Source organism: Schistocerca serialis, chromosome 6 (assembly GCF_023864345.2).
Source record: "Schistocerca serialis cubense isolate TAMUIC-IGC-003099 chromosome 6, iqSchSeri2.2, whole genome shotgun sequence".
In the NCBI taxonomy this organism is placed as follows: Eukaryota; Metazoa; Arthropoda; class Insecta; order Orthoptera; family Acrididae; genus Schistocerca; species Schistocerca serialis.
In genome coordinates, this window is record NC_064643.1 from 447,924,175 (window position 1) to 447,940,168 (window position 15,994).

A 15,994-nucleotide genomic window follows, 5' to 3' on the forward strand; every position below is an offset into this window, starting at 1 on the left:
CTCAAGTCTTAGCTTGTCCACCTAGCCACAGGAAACATCCACTCCTGGAGAACTACTGCAATAGGGCAAACATCTTTCACTGATGTGTAGTGGCATAGAATTCTAGTGGAATGGAACAGAGCTCAGAATCATAATTAGGCCGCGGCCACAGCCTGCCAGCAGTGGTCAACGCCCCTCCCTACACAGCAACCTCACCAAACGCTGTCGATTCTGTTCCGTCCACTTCCGCGAGCCATCAGCCGAGTCTGGGCAGTGAGCAACTCCCGAATGACAGTAGCTAGACCTCGATCATCGGCCTCTGTTCCAGATGTTTCCAATCGAAACAGAAACACGATACCTCCCGCAGCGACAGTCCTGGACAGTGGTATTTAAACCATAAGGTTCACCATGTCATCATCATTACAACTGGGCTATACCATGATATACAGCCCACGCCAGTCGTTACCATAATTATTGCACATCCTCAACCGCCATCTCCAAGCCCCGTACCAATAACTGCGTGTGACTGCCTGAGCCTGGGCAGACAGCATTCTGCTGGTGTCTCCTGGTTTGAGCCATGCAGTGAGTTCCAGCCAGCTCTATGAAGTGGGGGACCTCCGCAATCCGCCACTGCTCTCCTGCCTGTAGTTCCATATTCATCACCCAGGTGGTCCTATTGGGCATGCCTGTCTAGCCCTGGTGACCAGCTGTCTCGTTACTGCCTCGTTTTGCTGTCATCCCTGCCGGCGCGTCTGTGCAAACTTTCTCACGTCAGAAGGACGTCATCCATTGCCTATTGTCTGCTTGGTGCAGACGCACTGCTCTGCGTTAATGTATGATTCTTAACAAAGAGTTCTGAAACGGACTGTCTGCATACGTTGTCTGCACTTGCGCCCATCTCTGGCAGGGAGCCACTTATCCACACCTAGCAGCTTATGTCTCTTTTGACCAGTGCCAAATCACAGTCTCAAGTAGTTTTATTCTCTTTAAGGTATACAGTCCAGTCACATTAATGTGATACCCCCCGGAAGTTCGATGTCAACGTGCAATAACCACGCACAGACGGCAGATGGTAGCACTAGCAGTGGAAGGTATATAGAGGGTGTTTGGGGGACGCGGAAAACGGTGCAGTAGTTGTCTTAATCTGAAAATGGAGCGCTTTATCTAAAGTCGAAATGGGCACAATCATTGGCTTTCAGGCCAAGGGGGGGGGGGGGGGGGAAGCATTTCCGAAACGGATACGTTTGTAAACTATTCGCATGCCGTCGTGATTAAATTATACCATGTACAGCAAAATTGAGTTATTTAAAACCGGCGCCGAGGCAACTGAGTGCACCACTGGCCAGAGAATACAGGGGCAAACAGAAGCTGCGAAGTGTACGTGCAATTTTGAGCAACAGACTGTCCAGATGTACCAAGAGACTACCATCAGTCTCTCTTCAATGACAGGTCAGTGAATGTTGCTGTGTATGGGCCTCAGCAGCATTACGTCTACTGAGTGGCGACGTTTTATGCTCCACAGGACAGATGATCGTTGGGTGAACGGCGTGATAAGACTGAGACCAACGATCCTGCAACAATAGTCGGAAGGGTTCAGGTCGGAGAAGAGTGGGCTATGATCTGGGGAATGTTTTTGTGGCATTTGCAGGGTGACCTCGTCATTCTGGAAAACACAACGGATCAACACAAATATGCATCTATCCGTGGGGACCATGTACACTCTTAAATGCAGCTTGTGTTTTCTAAGTACAATGGCATCTTCTAGCAGGACAACGCAGCATGTCACACAGTTCGGAATATACATTCGTGGTGTGAAGAGCACAAGTTGGGTTTACTGCACTCCTCTGTCCAAAAAACTCTCTAAATTTAAACTCAGTCGAGAATCTGTGGGACCACCTTGATCATGCATGCGCCATGGATCGTCAACCATGAAACCTGGCGTAACTGGTCGCAGCACTGGAATCAGCGTGGCTCCACATCCCTGTCAGTACCTTCCAGAACCTGACTCTCTTCCTGCTCGTCTTTCAATGGACCGTGCTGCTAAAGGTGGTTATTCAGGCTTTTGGCTAGGAGTCACATTTGAGTGGACAGAGTGTATCAGTAATATTCAAAGTGGCAACTTAGCCTACCACGCATGGTAGTTGACAATTCCATATCGAACCTACAAGCACATAAACACACATGGAGGACAAACTGAACATTACAAAACTCGTGTTAACCCATTTCTGCCTAGCGTAACATATATGTCACGGAACAGCCTGTCATTGTTTTCTCTCGTTGACAACCATGCCTGCGTTTGGAGTGGCTATTGTTGTATGGCTTTCAGATAAGGAGGTTTTGTTGTTCATGTTTAGGTAGGTTTCAGTCAGTTGCAAGCCTTAAGTGGCCAGTGACTGGTGCTTCAAGTACGGAAGACTTTTCTGAGTGTGGTGTGTCTTGGAATAAGAAGTATCATTTTTTATCGCAAATTATAATACAATTTGTTTAAATTGTGGTTGATTACAATGTTAAAAGTACTGAAATTTATGTTAATGGTTATCTACAAAATGCAATTCTTATTTTTGTGGCTCCAAATACAGTTTTAATTTTGTGTTGCATATATGTCACCCTAGGCAAAACAGTAAAAATAACGATTCGTTCTCTTTAGAGGTCTGTCTCTCCATGAGATCCTGTCTATTCTTGAAGGGGAGGAAGAAGATGCAACAGATATATTTATTGAACCTCCTTAAGCTAATGTGGATTCGGATGAAGATTCCGGGGAAGAAGATGGGAGAGGAAACGTGGATAATCTTGGACCAAGGCAACTCCAGGCTGGTGCAGAAGTGGTTTTTGCAAGTAAAAACATGTTAGGCAGTGAACCTGAGATTAGTTTCTCTCCTGATAATAAACCAGATGAACAGGAAAAGTCACAGATCTTAAAAACTGTAATCAGAGATAGGAAAAAAGACGATCTGGGTAGCGTTAGTTCTGTATTTCCTGAGAGTGATTATAGTAAATACAGAAACTTGTCTCCAGTTCAGTGCCTCGAATTATTTTGGAACGAAGAAGTAATTGAATTTCTTCTCACTGAATAGACGAAGTATGCTTTGTTCAAGAACTGCTCGGATCGAAAAATAACATATGAAGAGATAAAAGGTTTTCTAGGAATTCTAATTCTTTCTGGCTATAATCCTTTACCTAGCAGAAGATATTACTGGGATTCTGGATTGGACATGAGAAATGACATGTTCCACAGCACGATGAGAAAGGACAGGTTTAACAATTATGAGATTCATTCACTCGTGTGACAATACAAAAATAGATGCTAATGATAGAATGTGGAAACTTCGTCCATTAATAAATATTCTAAGAAAACAGTTTGCCCTCCGCTTTCAACCTGAGCAAGATTTGTCTTACGATGAGAGCATGATAAAGTATTTTGGCAGACATGGATGTAAACAGTTTCTGAAAGGTAAACCCATTAGACTTGGGTACAAAGCATGGTGTCTAAACACAACCATGGGTTATCTAGTGGACTTTCAAATATACCAAGGAGCTGATCCTCAGAGGAATGAAAAATATGAGAACGCATTTGGTTAATGTGCTGCTCCTTTGATTCAAATAATCGATTCTCTTCCTGAAAAGAACGACCATCTACCCTATAGGTTTTATTTTGACAACCTGTTTACATCACAAACATTGTTGATTTACCTGAAACAACAAGGTGTTGGTGCAACTGGGACTATTCGTGAGAACCGTCTGCCTAAAGAGTGTCATCTCATACCTTCTAACACTATGTCCAAAAGGAATAAGAGAGGAGATTTTGATTACAAGAGCAGCAAGGAAAGTGGAATAATCGTTGCCACATGGCTACATAATTCTACAGTGACAATTGCTTCCACAATCCATGGTATCAGTCAGTCAGCACCGTTGCCCGATACTCTAGACAAGAAAAGAAAAGAATACTTGTACCCCAACCTAATGAAAGTGGAGAATACAACAAAAATGTGGGAGGAACTGACCGAATGGATAAAAATGTAGCGTTATATAGAGTGAGTGTCAGAGGAAAGAAATGGTGGTGGCCAATTTTTACATGGCTTCTACATATCTCTATACATAATGGGTGGCTTCTTCATAGAAAGACTGGTATAAATATGCCTCAGCTGCACTTCCGGCGCTACATTGTGAAATGTTACCTGACTTACAATGCTGCAGTACCAAGAGGTCCTGGACGCCCTGCAGGTAATTCAAACCAAGGCAGAGTGCTGCATGATATTAGATATGATGAAGCAAATCATCTGGTAGCCATGGTGCCACAGAAAAAAGCAGACGCTGTGCGGCGGAAAACTACAAAGGAACCCCAAGAACAATGTGCTGCAAATGTGATGTTGGTTTGTGCATAGAATTTTTTGTGCCATATCACAGGAAGTGAGTACTGTCGCCTGAACTTGATGTGAATCACATACAGTGCATTATTTTACTTGTTGTCATATATTCTGCCTAAAATGTATGTTCTGCCTAGCGTGACATGTATGTTACGCCCTTTTTTGTTTGAATTATTGATTATTTTTTGTTTTGATTGTTGTATTGCTTTTCTTTGATGACAATAAACAGATAAATATCTAATTTGTAGAAATCAGAAGAAAAAAATAACTCAGGCAGAAATGGGTTAAGGGTGATTGGGGTGTACAAAAACTTTCAGAGTGTAGGTAGACTGTGACTCCTATGGGACATTTTTTGTGTGGGTAAGGCTCTTTGGGGTGCAAATAGATCTGAGCAGCTGTTTTCGAGGAATACTGGACGAAAATTTCAGATTTTTTTGGGGTCAATTTTCCTGGGCAGAGCTTTCGCCCAGCCTTCTGGAAACTTCCTGCTAGCTAACATACCTCACTAAGCCCTAGCCTCCCTACTTGGACGTAGGAAACGTCCATTCCTAGAGAGCGACTGTGGTAGGGTGAACCAACATCACTGACGGAAGTGGAAAGTGAGCAACTATGGACACCGTGACCAAATGCTACCATATTGATACTCCAGTATTTTCACGCTTGTGGAACGTATTGATTAAAATGTTATCCTTATGCGAGCTGACAAACTGGTATGGGACGGAATAGTTCGTTGTCAGGTGGTGTTTCTTTGTTTACTATTGTAAAAAAGTTCCTGAGCAAAACACAAATTTACATGGACAAGAAACGAATGGATCTGATTACAGATTCCGTACACTAAAATGTGGACGAGAATCAGGAAAAAATACTTATATTAGTGAAACCACGTTTATATTTAAATTAAATATTTCGCATGAAGGCACATTTACCTGTAAATATTGCAGTTGTAATTGATTTACACATCTTGTCCCATACTAAGATCTGCGCCATAAGACTGGCGCATTATCTGTAGAGTAGACATGTCCTCGGTTTCCTGCAGACATAGTTCTGCTGCGGTATAGGTAACAGGTGCATCACAGTGTGGGAGTGAAACGGTGTGGGATCTAGAAATGCGCTCCAAAGTTGAAGTACATCGGACAGTACGATTCTTGTGGGCAAAAGTCTAACTCGTACGCATATTCAACTTGAAATTCTGGGGGTATATCGAGCGAATGCCATGTAGAGTCCAGCCATAGTGAAAATGCGCCAACAATATGATCAATATGATCAGGAAGGAAGACCGTCGACATCGCCCACAGACGACCGTGTCCAGATACTTGAGGAATTGAATCGCAGCCACTGCAGATTTTCCGACGATGAGGACGTTTACACAGCTATTCCCCAATGGCTTGGTGACCAAAGAGCGGACTTGTATCGCCGAAGAATTGAACAATTGCCAGAAAGTTCCGACCTTTGTTTACTGAGACAATCGAGGAGATAATTAGTAGCAATTGCAGATTTTCCGACGATCGTTTACAGGGCTAATCTCCAATGGTTTGATAACCAAGGAGCGGATTTGTATCGTCAAGGAACTGAACAATTGCCAGGACGTTCCGAAAGTTGTTTACTGGGACTTGGTGACTATGTCGAAACATAGTGCCATTTGTCTGCCACTTTGAAGTGGAGTGCAGTATTGACTATAAGTTACTTTGTCTGTCTTAATAAAGTGTAAATTACTTTTTGAAATCCCTTTATACACCTACCTGAATCTTACATAAGCTGCAATCACAGTGAGTAGCAGAGGGTACTTGGTAACAATATTAGCAGCAATAGAAATGTGCCAGGTCAGTGTTACATTACATTTATCGTTTTCCATGGATCCCTTGGAGAGGAGTGTCTCGGATGTGGAAAGAGTCAAAGGTTTTATTTATTTATTTATTTTCTACTCAGATACATGGATGTTGTACAATTCTAATGCAGACAGAGTTATGGTCTATAATACTTGTGAAGATATTCATCGATGAAGTAGAAAGAGTTGGCCAACAGGAAGTTCTTTAATTCACTCTGAAACCGATCTTTATCCCTTACAAGACCTTTGATATGCTCTGGTAAGTTATTGAATATATGAGTGCCCATGTATTTGACTCCTTTTTGTACTAATGTTAAGCTTTTGTAGTCCTTATACAAATTGTTTTTGGTTCTGGTATTATAATCATGTTTTGCACTATTTTGTGTAAAAAGAGACATATTGGAAATGAAAAAGGACATCAATGAGTATATGTACTGAGAAGTAGTAGTTAGAATACCAAGTATCTTAAAGAGGTCTTTGCATGATGATCAAGCACTGACACCAGATATAATTCTAATGACTCGTTTCTGAATTTTGAAAATGTTCTCTTTGTGAGAGGAGTTTCCCCAAAAAATGATTCCATAACTCATTAGTGACTGTAAGTATGCCGAATAAACTAACTTCTCCATTTTTAAATCACATATTTCTGCTATCATGCGTATTGCAAATGTAGCGTATCTAAGGTGTTTCATTAAGTCTAGTGTGTGAGTTTTCCAATTTAGGTTGTGTCCAATTTGTAGCCCTAAAAATTTGGCACTGTCTACAGCTTTAATTTCATTGTTTGAATACATTATACTTATAGGGCCAGGTATTCTTTGTGAGGTACTAAACAGTATGTACTGGGTCTTGTCAAAATTCAGTGACAATCCATCTGCTGTGAACCACCCATTGATACAAATATTTCATTAGCTGATTGCTCAGTGAGATCACGGGTCGTCTTTCTTCCGAAGATTCCCATTTAAGTTCCTGTAAACTTTCCTAAAGGCTATACTTTCTGTTACGGCCGGCCGCGGTGGTCTCGCGGTTAAGGCGCTCAATCCGGAACCGCGCGACTGCTACGGTCGCAGGTTCGAATCCTGCCTCGGGCATGGATGTGTGTGATGTGCTTAGGTTAGTTAGGTTTAAGTAGTTCTAAGTTCTAGGGGACTGATGACCACAGAAGTTAAGTCCCATAGTGCTCAGAGCCATTTGAACCATTTTTTTCTGTTACGATCCCAGCAGCACGTCTCTGAATTCGTTCGACGTCTGCTGCCACGTTGTGTGATATTTCCTTTATACGTGAAATGCACATCCGAGAACCCTTCCAACAAATGTAAATTTTCCATCCCTCTTCCCTACTACCGATGTTATGTTTCGTTGTATTTCATACCACGTATTAGTATCACTCATAAGTATTTAAACTATTAGAGGGCTCCAGAAGTTTACAGCCGATCTTGTAATTTGTTACCATCGGATTCGTTCTTTTTCTTAAGAACATTATGTATCGTTAGCTCACTTTTAAAGAGAGCTGCCATTCGTGTCATTAGGTGTAAATTTGGGCAAAGTGTTTATGCATTTCCTTGAGATCTTCGAACGGTGATGCTTTCCTTCTGATAACAGCATCATTAATCAACAATATGATAGTGCTGCGTACTCCCTCTGATAAATCGTTTATGCTAATTAATAGCACTAGTTTCCTTGGGGCACACTCAGTCTCACTATCTTTGAACAATCGTCGCCCATTATTATGTACTGGGTTCTATTAGTCAAAAGATCTTTGACGTAATCGCTTATGTGATAATACACATCGTATCTCATGATGGATTCTGGTTATTAATCGAGGATGTGGTACAGTGTCGAAAGTCTTTCAGAAAACCGGGAACACAGAATCTTATCTTCTCTAAAACTCGTATTTGTAAGGTATCGTGTATGAATAAAACAAGCTGTGCTCCTTTTAAATATGTTTTCTTCGAGTCATCCTTATTCTTGGAGAAAAGCTACTTTTCGTCCAGACTCGTAGCATTAGTCGAGTTTATAATGTGCTTAAGAATCCGGAACAGGAAACCCGTTTTTGTATGCATTTAGTAAACTAGATTGACCTGCACTCTGTTGCAATCACACGGGATGTTTCTATATAGATATAAATTACTAAAAAGGGTACTACATCAGCGTATTGAATATAAAAATGTCCCATACTTCACAGGAAAGAAAACGACAGTTAATATGATAATGAAATTGAGCCATGTGCTAATAAGAGCATCTCAAGCAACTTATACTCCCGCGTCAGACGTGCAAACTATACTCGCCAGAGTGCAGCATGCTCACATGAAGTGGGAATGGCGATTCTATAGCAGATACAAAATCGCCGATTACTGTGCAAAGAAATTATCTTACGTTGCATAGACGTCATTCACGTGATGCGTAAACAATTTGGGGATGGTATCGTAAGTTTAAGCCAACTGGAAATGTTTTGAAAAATTCTGGCAGCACACATCGTAGTGTTTTGGAAGAGGCAGTGGAGGGCATCAGACAAGCTCTTTTCAGAAGCCAACGCAAATCAATTCTCTAGAAATCTAGGCAACCTACTGTACCCTGAGGAACACTGCATGGTGTAGTACGCTAACATCGTCCTTTGTATGCTTACAATGTGCAATTCCATGCGTCATCTGATGCCGAACGACAAATCAATCCGACAACAATTTTCTACAGGTATGCTGCAGTGTATTGATACGAAAGATATTTATTCTCAGGTGAGGCAGCCTTTCATGTGTAAGGGCCGGTTAATCAGTATAATGCTCGGATTTGGGGCTCGCAACATCCACTTGCTATCACTGAACATAAACGTGATGTACCTAAATTGATCGCCTGCTGTGGGCGAATGCACGACAGAATTCCTGGACAATTCTTCTGGGCAGTAAACACAATGAATTGGTCAGTGTATCTGGACATGTTGGAGCAGTCTGAATACCCTCAGATACTAGACTTATAACCCAACATCATCATTCAACAAGATGAAGCTTCATTTCATAAGCCACCTACAATGGCATACATTACACCCCTGTAGAGAGGCCGCGTCAATGATCCTGATACACTTCACACAGTTTGGAATGTGGACAGACGCACATCACATCGTTTTCCCTTTTAATAGTTTCAGCCTCAGAGCTTTCACAAACACACAACGATACCCAACTATAACAAGCCTGCTCCACTGTGACCCTGCTAGTGGCTACTGCCACAACGCATAATGCAACAGTGTGGTCGCGTTTCTAATGTTACACACTTTCACACTTAACCTTCCTCCAATTTTAGGACTGGATAGCAGTATATTGTGCTGGAGGAGTGCGATGTAACCCTTGTAGTGATGTGTAATGAACATGAAAATCCATTCTAATTTCATTCCAACATGAGTAAGCGTTTACGATATTTTTAAGTAACTCTACTTCTGACATACCATCTAGCACCAGAACGCGGAAACATTCAGCTTTCTAGCAAGACACTCACATGAGAAGTATTCAAGCTCTTTCAACAACTTCGAGGCGATAGAGAGCACCAAGCCAACATTAGGACATGCAAACGCAGTCCATCCATTCACATTGACAAATAGACTAACCTGGTGTAACAACTCCATAGCAGTATTCTAGAAAATTTCCCAGTCGATCAATCGGACGAGGAGAACCCCTTGCATGGCCATCACGTTCCCCTGACAACACAACACTGGATTTCTTCTTGAGGGATTCGCAAAGGACCACTTATGTGCTATCAAAGTGGATGACATTCCTGTGTTAAGACATCGTGTCACTGATGTGACTGCAACAGTGCCAGAAACATGTTACGAAAAACATGGGAAGAAATTGAATATAGACTCGATATTCTTCGTGCTAGAAGTGGTTTACATGTAGAGCAGTACTGATGATTCTTAAATAAATTCCCTGAGATTCTCTAGCATATGGTGCAATTCCATTATGACACCTACTGTAGTTTTATTTGTGGGCCTGTGAAATGCGGGAGGCTTGAAAGGGACATGCTGTAATATGTAAGATGATTCCTCTCAGGACCTGGTACTTTGTTTGCTGTGAATAATCTCAATCATTTCTTAGTACCACGAATTCTTATTTCAGTATCGCTCATTTGTAAGCCTTTGCATATGGGGGCTACGTGGGATCTGAGACGCATACACAGTTGCCAGATTTACCCCACCACCTCCCTTCGTCCTATAATGTCACTGTTGCCAGATATCTCTCCCACCCTCGTGCAATCACAGGCCAACTGTCCTTTTTATAAAGTGCAGAATTTCAAAAAGTGTCGAGAAATTCAAAATAGTTCAATTTTTCTAAGATAAAAATGGCAAGAAATTCAAAAATCGAAGATCGTTGACTGATCCTAATTGTCCTAAGTATGAAGTCCAAGATGGTTGACCTGAGTACATCCCTATGGCATCACAATCCAAGTTGGAAGACCGGAGCACAGCCTGTATAGCTGCCAGGTCACTTGTCCTACTGGGTTATTCACAGCCCTATGGTATCAGAATTCGAGATGGTCGACCTGGGCATATGATAATAGGCTATATGGTTGCCAGATCACTTGTACTTAGTATAGAATCCAAGATGGTCACTTGTAAAAACTCAAGATGGTGATCGGGCTTTCCATTGATGTCTCAGGTCACTTGTCAAATAGAACGGCATTTCAAAATGACAAAAAATTCAAATATCCCAGTTTAAAATTGTATCTAAACAGTCCTCATCACCCCACATGTCAGTGATAAGATCCCAGTTGCTCTGTTTTGAAATTAAGTGCTGTTTGAATAAATGCTGCATCGGAAGGTCCTCTTCCACACCACCCCGACTGTCCCTGCACAGCTGGTCAGGAGGGTGCGTGACAAGGACTCAGATTGCGGTGTTGTTTTACTTATTTGGATGTTTTATTTCAATTATGCTAACGTCTACAGGCCAGTAAGAGGTGTGAAGTCTATAGACTGATATGAGACACTGACTGGCGTTGTCCACTAAGGCTTCTTATAAACGTCAACAGGAGACAGCATACAACGACAGGCTGCACACAACTGGCTTCTGAGCCATAGCTGAAGTGGCTGCAGTAGCCTCACCCGAATGCTGCAGGCCACCTACAATGGCATACATTACACCCCTGTAGAGAGGCCGCGTCAATGATCCTGATACACTTCACACAGTTTGGAATGTGGACAGACGCATATCACATCGTTTTCCCTTTTAATAGTTTCAGCCTCAGAGCTTTCACAAACACACAACGATACCCAACTATAACAAGCCTGCTCCACTGTGACCCTGCTAGTGGCTACTGCCACAACGCATAATGCAACAGTGTGGTCGCGTTTCTAATGTTACACACTTTCACACTTAACCTTCCTCCAATTTTAGGACTGGATAGCAGTATATTGTGCTGGAGGAGTGCGATGTAACCCTTGTAGTGATGTGTAATGAACATGAAAATCCATTCTAATTTCATTCCAACATGAGTAAGCGTTTACGATATTTTTAAGTAACTCTACTTCTGACATACCATCTAGCACCAGAACGCGGAAACATTCAGCTTTCTAGCAAGACACTCACATGAGAAGTATTCAAGCTCTTTCAACAACTTCGAGGCGATAGAGAGCACCAAGCCAACATTAGGACATGCAAACGCAGTCCATCCATTCACATTGACAAATAGACTAAACTGGTGTAACAACTCCATAGCAGTATTCTACAGGATTTTCATGATCTTTGCTGGGGCCTAGTTAACAATTTTTTACGGGTAAAGCCACAGTCAGATTCAGTGAATATTCACCACTATTGACGACAGTATTATTTTTTAACTATCACATATTTTCACAGCACATAGGCTTTAATGTCCATGGAATTTGTCAGTAGTCGTTACATCCCACACAGCGTCGATTCTGTGTTACATGAATTGGGCAAGCCCAGAGATACGTGGCATCAAATGGTTACGAAATTCCCATCCAATTCTGGTTTGGCAGTTCGTATTGTGTGCATCATTCTGACAGAATGCATGATAACCTTCAAAGGTTGAGGATTGACTGTAAGTGAAATGCGTTTCTTGGAGAGCAACATATATCGCAGAGGAGGTTTATACTCTGCAAACGCCATATTACAGGATTGCTTTTTTAGTGTTTTAAGCGATTTTTCAGTTAAATTCCAATGAACGAATAGGTTTCAGTCAAAGATGCTTATATCTATGCTGCTGCACTCAGCAGTATAATCGTTCAGGATGTTATGCCTACAATCATTTGTCGCCTATGTCAAGTATGCCTCGTGTTACAAAATATACACTTTTTCTAGATACCACTGTGCAGTGCAACTTTAAGAATTCTGTCCTTTAGGAGCTACATTGACAGACAGTAAAAATACTGTACATCCATTTGTGTGGGTAAATCCGACTCAGAGTATTGAACTGCTGCTATCCGTTTTCCACATGGTGGTATACGACTGTCAGCAGATCTAGCAGGCTAGCAAAGTGGTACCACAGTGGATTCCTCCAGGTTTCCAGAGGTATGGGGCAACAAATGCTTACAAAGTCTAACGATATAGCAACGTCATACAATGACTTCTAGGAGGATTCAGATATGAGGAAGTATGGAAGAACTAAATATTTAGGGGAGTAACTGCAAAAATACAATAATTTCATATGTTCAGTGGTACTGCATCTCAGCTACTCTGCATTTACATATTTAAATATGGGGAGTACATCAGCTTGAATGTTTCCACAGGATTTCTAAATCATTTGCAACGAAAACTTGTGTGCTTCCTTCAGCAAGATAACTACTGATTAATACGCTCGTCAGTGTGAGCTATCGATTTGTGTTTAATTTTCTTGAACTGCATCTTCATTTTTCAATTTTGAGTCGAGATCAGCGAGTTCTGTATTGAAATTATGGAATTTTGTATCAAAATGAGACTAATTTTGTGCCAAAATCATTTAATATAGCACTGAAATCAATAATTTTTATTCAAAATTAGTGAATTTTGTTTCATACCTGCTGTCATACCATTTACCCTGTACATCTAATAACCAAATGTAGTTATTCACTCAGTTTTAAACTCTGCAAACAAGACCTAACAGCAACTGCTTCACAGGGCATTTTCGTCTAAGGATTCCTTCATTACTATTGTGTTTCATATTGCACATATGACATCAGAAGTTTCCGTAGGATTTCTAAATCATTTTTCGTTAACGCATCTTAGATTGAAAGGCGTAATTGCCTTGGCCTGCTGGAGTCGCATCTGCAAGGTCAATGTATACGTCGGGTGTTTCTGATGAATGCCAGTGCAGGTCCTTCTGCAACTATGGTGATTGTGCTGACGTGGTTGCGGACTGTCATGATTGTGAGTGTAGAGAGATGAGCAGCGACTTAGTGGTGTATGCTGACATGGAGAAGTTCTACAAGTGTGCTAAGTTGTGAGACATTGAAGTAGGTATGATTCTAGTTAGACTTTGCAATATTTCTGACAGTTTTCAAACTCTAGAGTTATCATACGTCACGGGAACTTTTATTTATGAAGGCTACTCTGAAATATTTTGCAAGACGTTCGGACTTTGAATACTTTGTGTGAAGTGGGAATATGGCTGGAAACTGAACATTCCCCGTGTTATGTAACAAATTCCAGGTTGGTGCTATAGCAGTTTAACGATGTATTTATTTTAATGGATCCATTTCAGCTAGGCTGCCATCTTCAGACCATCTGCAAAAGATGCATAATGTTTTTTTATTATAATGTTAGTTAAGCATTTTTTCAGATACACAAATTTGATACCGGTACTTATGTCCATATGTCATTTTCGTTGGCCTATACATTGCCAAAATTACAACAAAAGAAGCAATTTGCCGCTCAGCATAGATGGGTGCCATGATTGTACACTAAAGCTGTACACTTTATTGATGGGCGGATCAAGGAAAACTGACGAGGAAATGTGCTATGAGATGATTAGCCGTGACAGGTTTTATGAAGTGTTGTCACACATTCAGCAGCCTATACGATCCTTGTGCCACTTCCTTATCAGGATAACTTAAAATTTATGTAAGCGACTGTAACACAGTTCTATCCACAGATGAGAGAAGTTACCATAAATTTTGGTCTTTTTCGTGAAGTATGACCAGGACTTCCCAATCAAACGTGCGAAAGTGTCTTTACAGTAAGCCGTGCTTGCATCCAGTGGTTTTCGTTTACCCTGAAAAAGTTAATGAAGCTAAAAATATAGATAGCTGCAATGCAAAGCCAGCTTTTACACACGAAATCACACTGCAACTATTAACCGATTGGCTGGAGCAGGACTTCTTTAGTGTCTGTTCTGAAAATACAGCATTGTGTTACGAAAGAGCAATGACCTGGTGATCTTGCAGATTCAGTTTATGTTTAATGTAAGTAAGATGGTGGCTAGGGATGTGGGCTACATTTTATTCAGGACGTCAGCTCGTACTTAGCGGGAAGTCAGAGAAAAAATTAGAGAACTTCTCTGTTATCCACATTCCTGCATTGAAATTTTGCCCTCCAACGTAATATGAAGTGGAGAGAAACTTTTCAAACATTAAAATTTTTGGAAGATAAAAAATCTGAAAAATAGTTCGTAATATACTGCAAGAGACACGACAAACAGTTATTATCGTTGATGTTAGAAGCAGCTGATAAAGTGTTTGAGTGTGTAAATATGGTCGGATTTACTATTGGTTCTTTCCTTTTAAGTAGGGATTATTTTCAATACTTGTATCGCGTATTGTAGTATGGATTTCTTGATTTGCAAATATCTGCAATTTTTATTGCTTACATGTTTTAGTTGCTTTTAGTGCATATGAATCCTTCCTCTAGGAATGTCGACTATATCTATGTATGTAGCTGAAAAGCTTTTACTCGTATATGTTTCTATTTACAAGTGTACTCGTAGGTAAGACGCAGCACGGTATACTGAACGGGGAGTCACCGACAAATGGAAGTAACTTCAGGCGTGTCTTAGGAAAGTGTGTTGCGATCTTTGCTGTTCATATTGCGTATTAATGACCTGGCAGATATTATTAATAGTAACCTCAATTATCTACTATGGGAAAAATGTTCCACAAATAGCCAGTCAGATGTTTATGATATTTCTATGTGGCATGGCGTAAGGACAGATAACTTCCTGTAAATGTTAATAAATGCAAAATGTGCCCTTTACAAAACCCAAAAACATAGCATTCTCGTAGTGTGTCACAACTGGGATCACTAAACAGATACAAATACCTGTGTGTAACGATCCTAACCAAGGAATGTAAAGCCGAATAGTGGAAGGCGTATATAGAGGATCTACACTATGAAGATGAACTTCAAAGATTAAAGAAAGAGAAAGGGACGCAGATGAAGATGAAATGGGAGATATGATACTGCGTGAAGAGTTTGACAGAGCACTGAAGGACCTACCCGAAAAAAGGCTCCGGATTAGACGATATTCTGTCAAACCTACTGATAACCTTGGGAGGCCGCCCATTACAAAATTATTCCAGCTGGTATGCAAGATGTATGAGACGGGCGAAATACCCTCAGGAATGTAATCATTGCAATTAAAGGGAGATCTATGTTTATAACGTTTGTAAACTTAGGAAAAGCCTTTAAGGGTGACTGGAATACTCTCTTTGAAATTCTGAAGGTAGCAGGGGTAAAATACAGGTAGCGAAAGGCTATTTTCAAGTTGCACAGGAAACAGAAGGCACTTACAAGAGAGGAAGGGTGCGAAAGGGACGCATTGGTTGAGAAGGGAGGGAGTTAATAAATTTGTATATTGGACAAGCAGTTTAAGAAAATAATAATTTGGAGCAGGAATTAAAGTTCGGGTAAAAGAAATA

At 41.0% G+C, this 15,994-nt stretch overlaps 1 protein-coding gene across 1 annotated transcript in view; it reads left to right on the forward strand.

Annotated features, from left to right (window-relative positions):
- Positions 1–4,112: 4,112 nt before the first annotated feature.
- LOC126484913 (cilia- and flagella-associated protein 161-like) overlaps positions 4,113–15,994 on the forward strand; it is a 188,498-nt gene continuing 176,616 nt past the window's right edge. The window contains exon 1 of the mRNA XM_050108513.1: positions 4,113–4,349. Within this exon, the coding sequence (XP_049964470.1) occupies positions 4,113–4,349 (237 nt within the window). The remainder of the gene's footprint in view (positions 4,350–15,994) is intronic.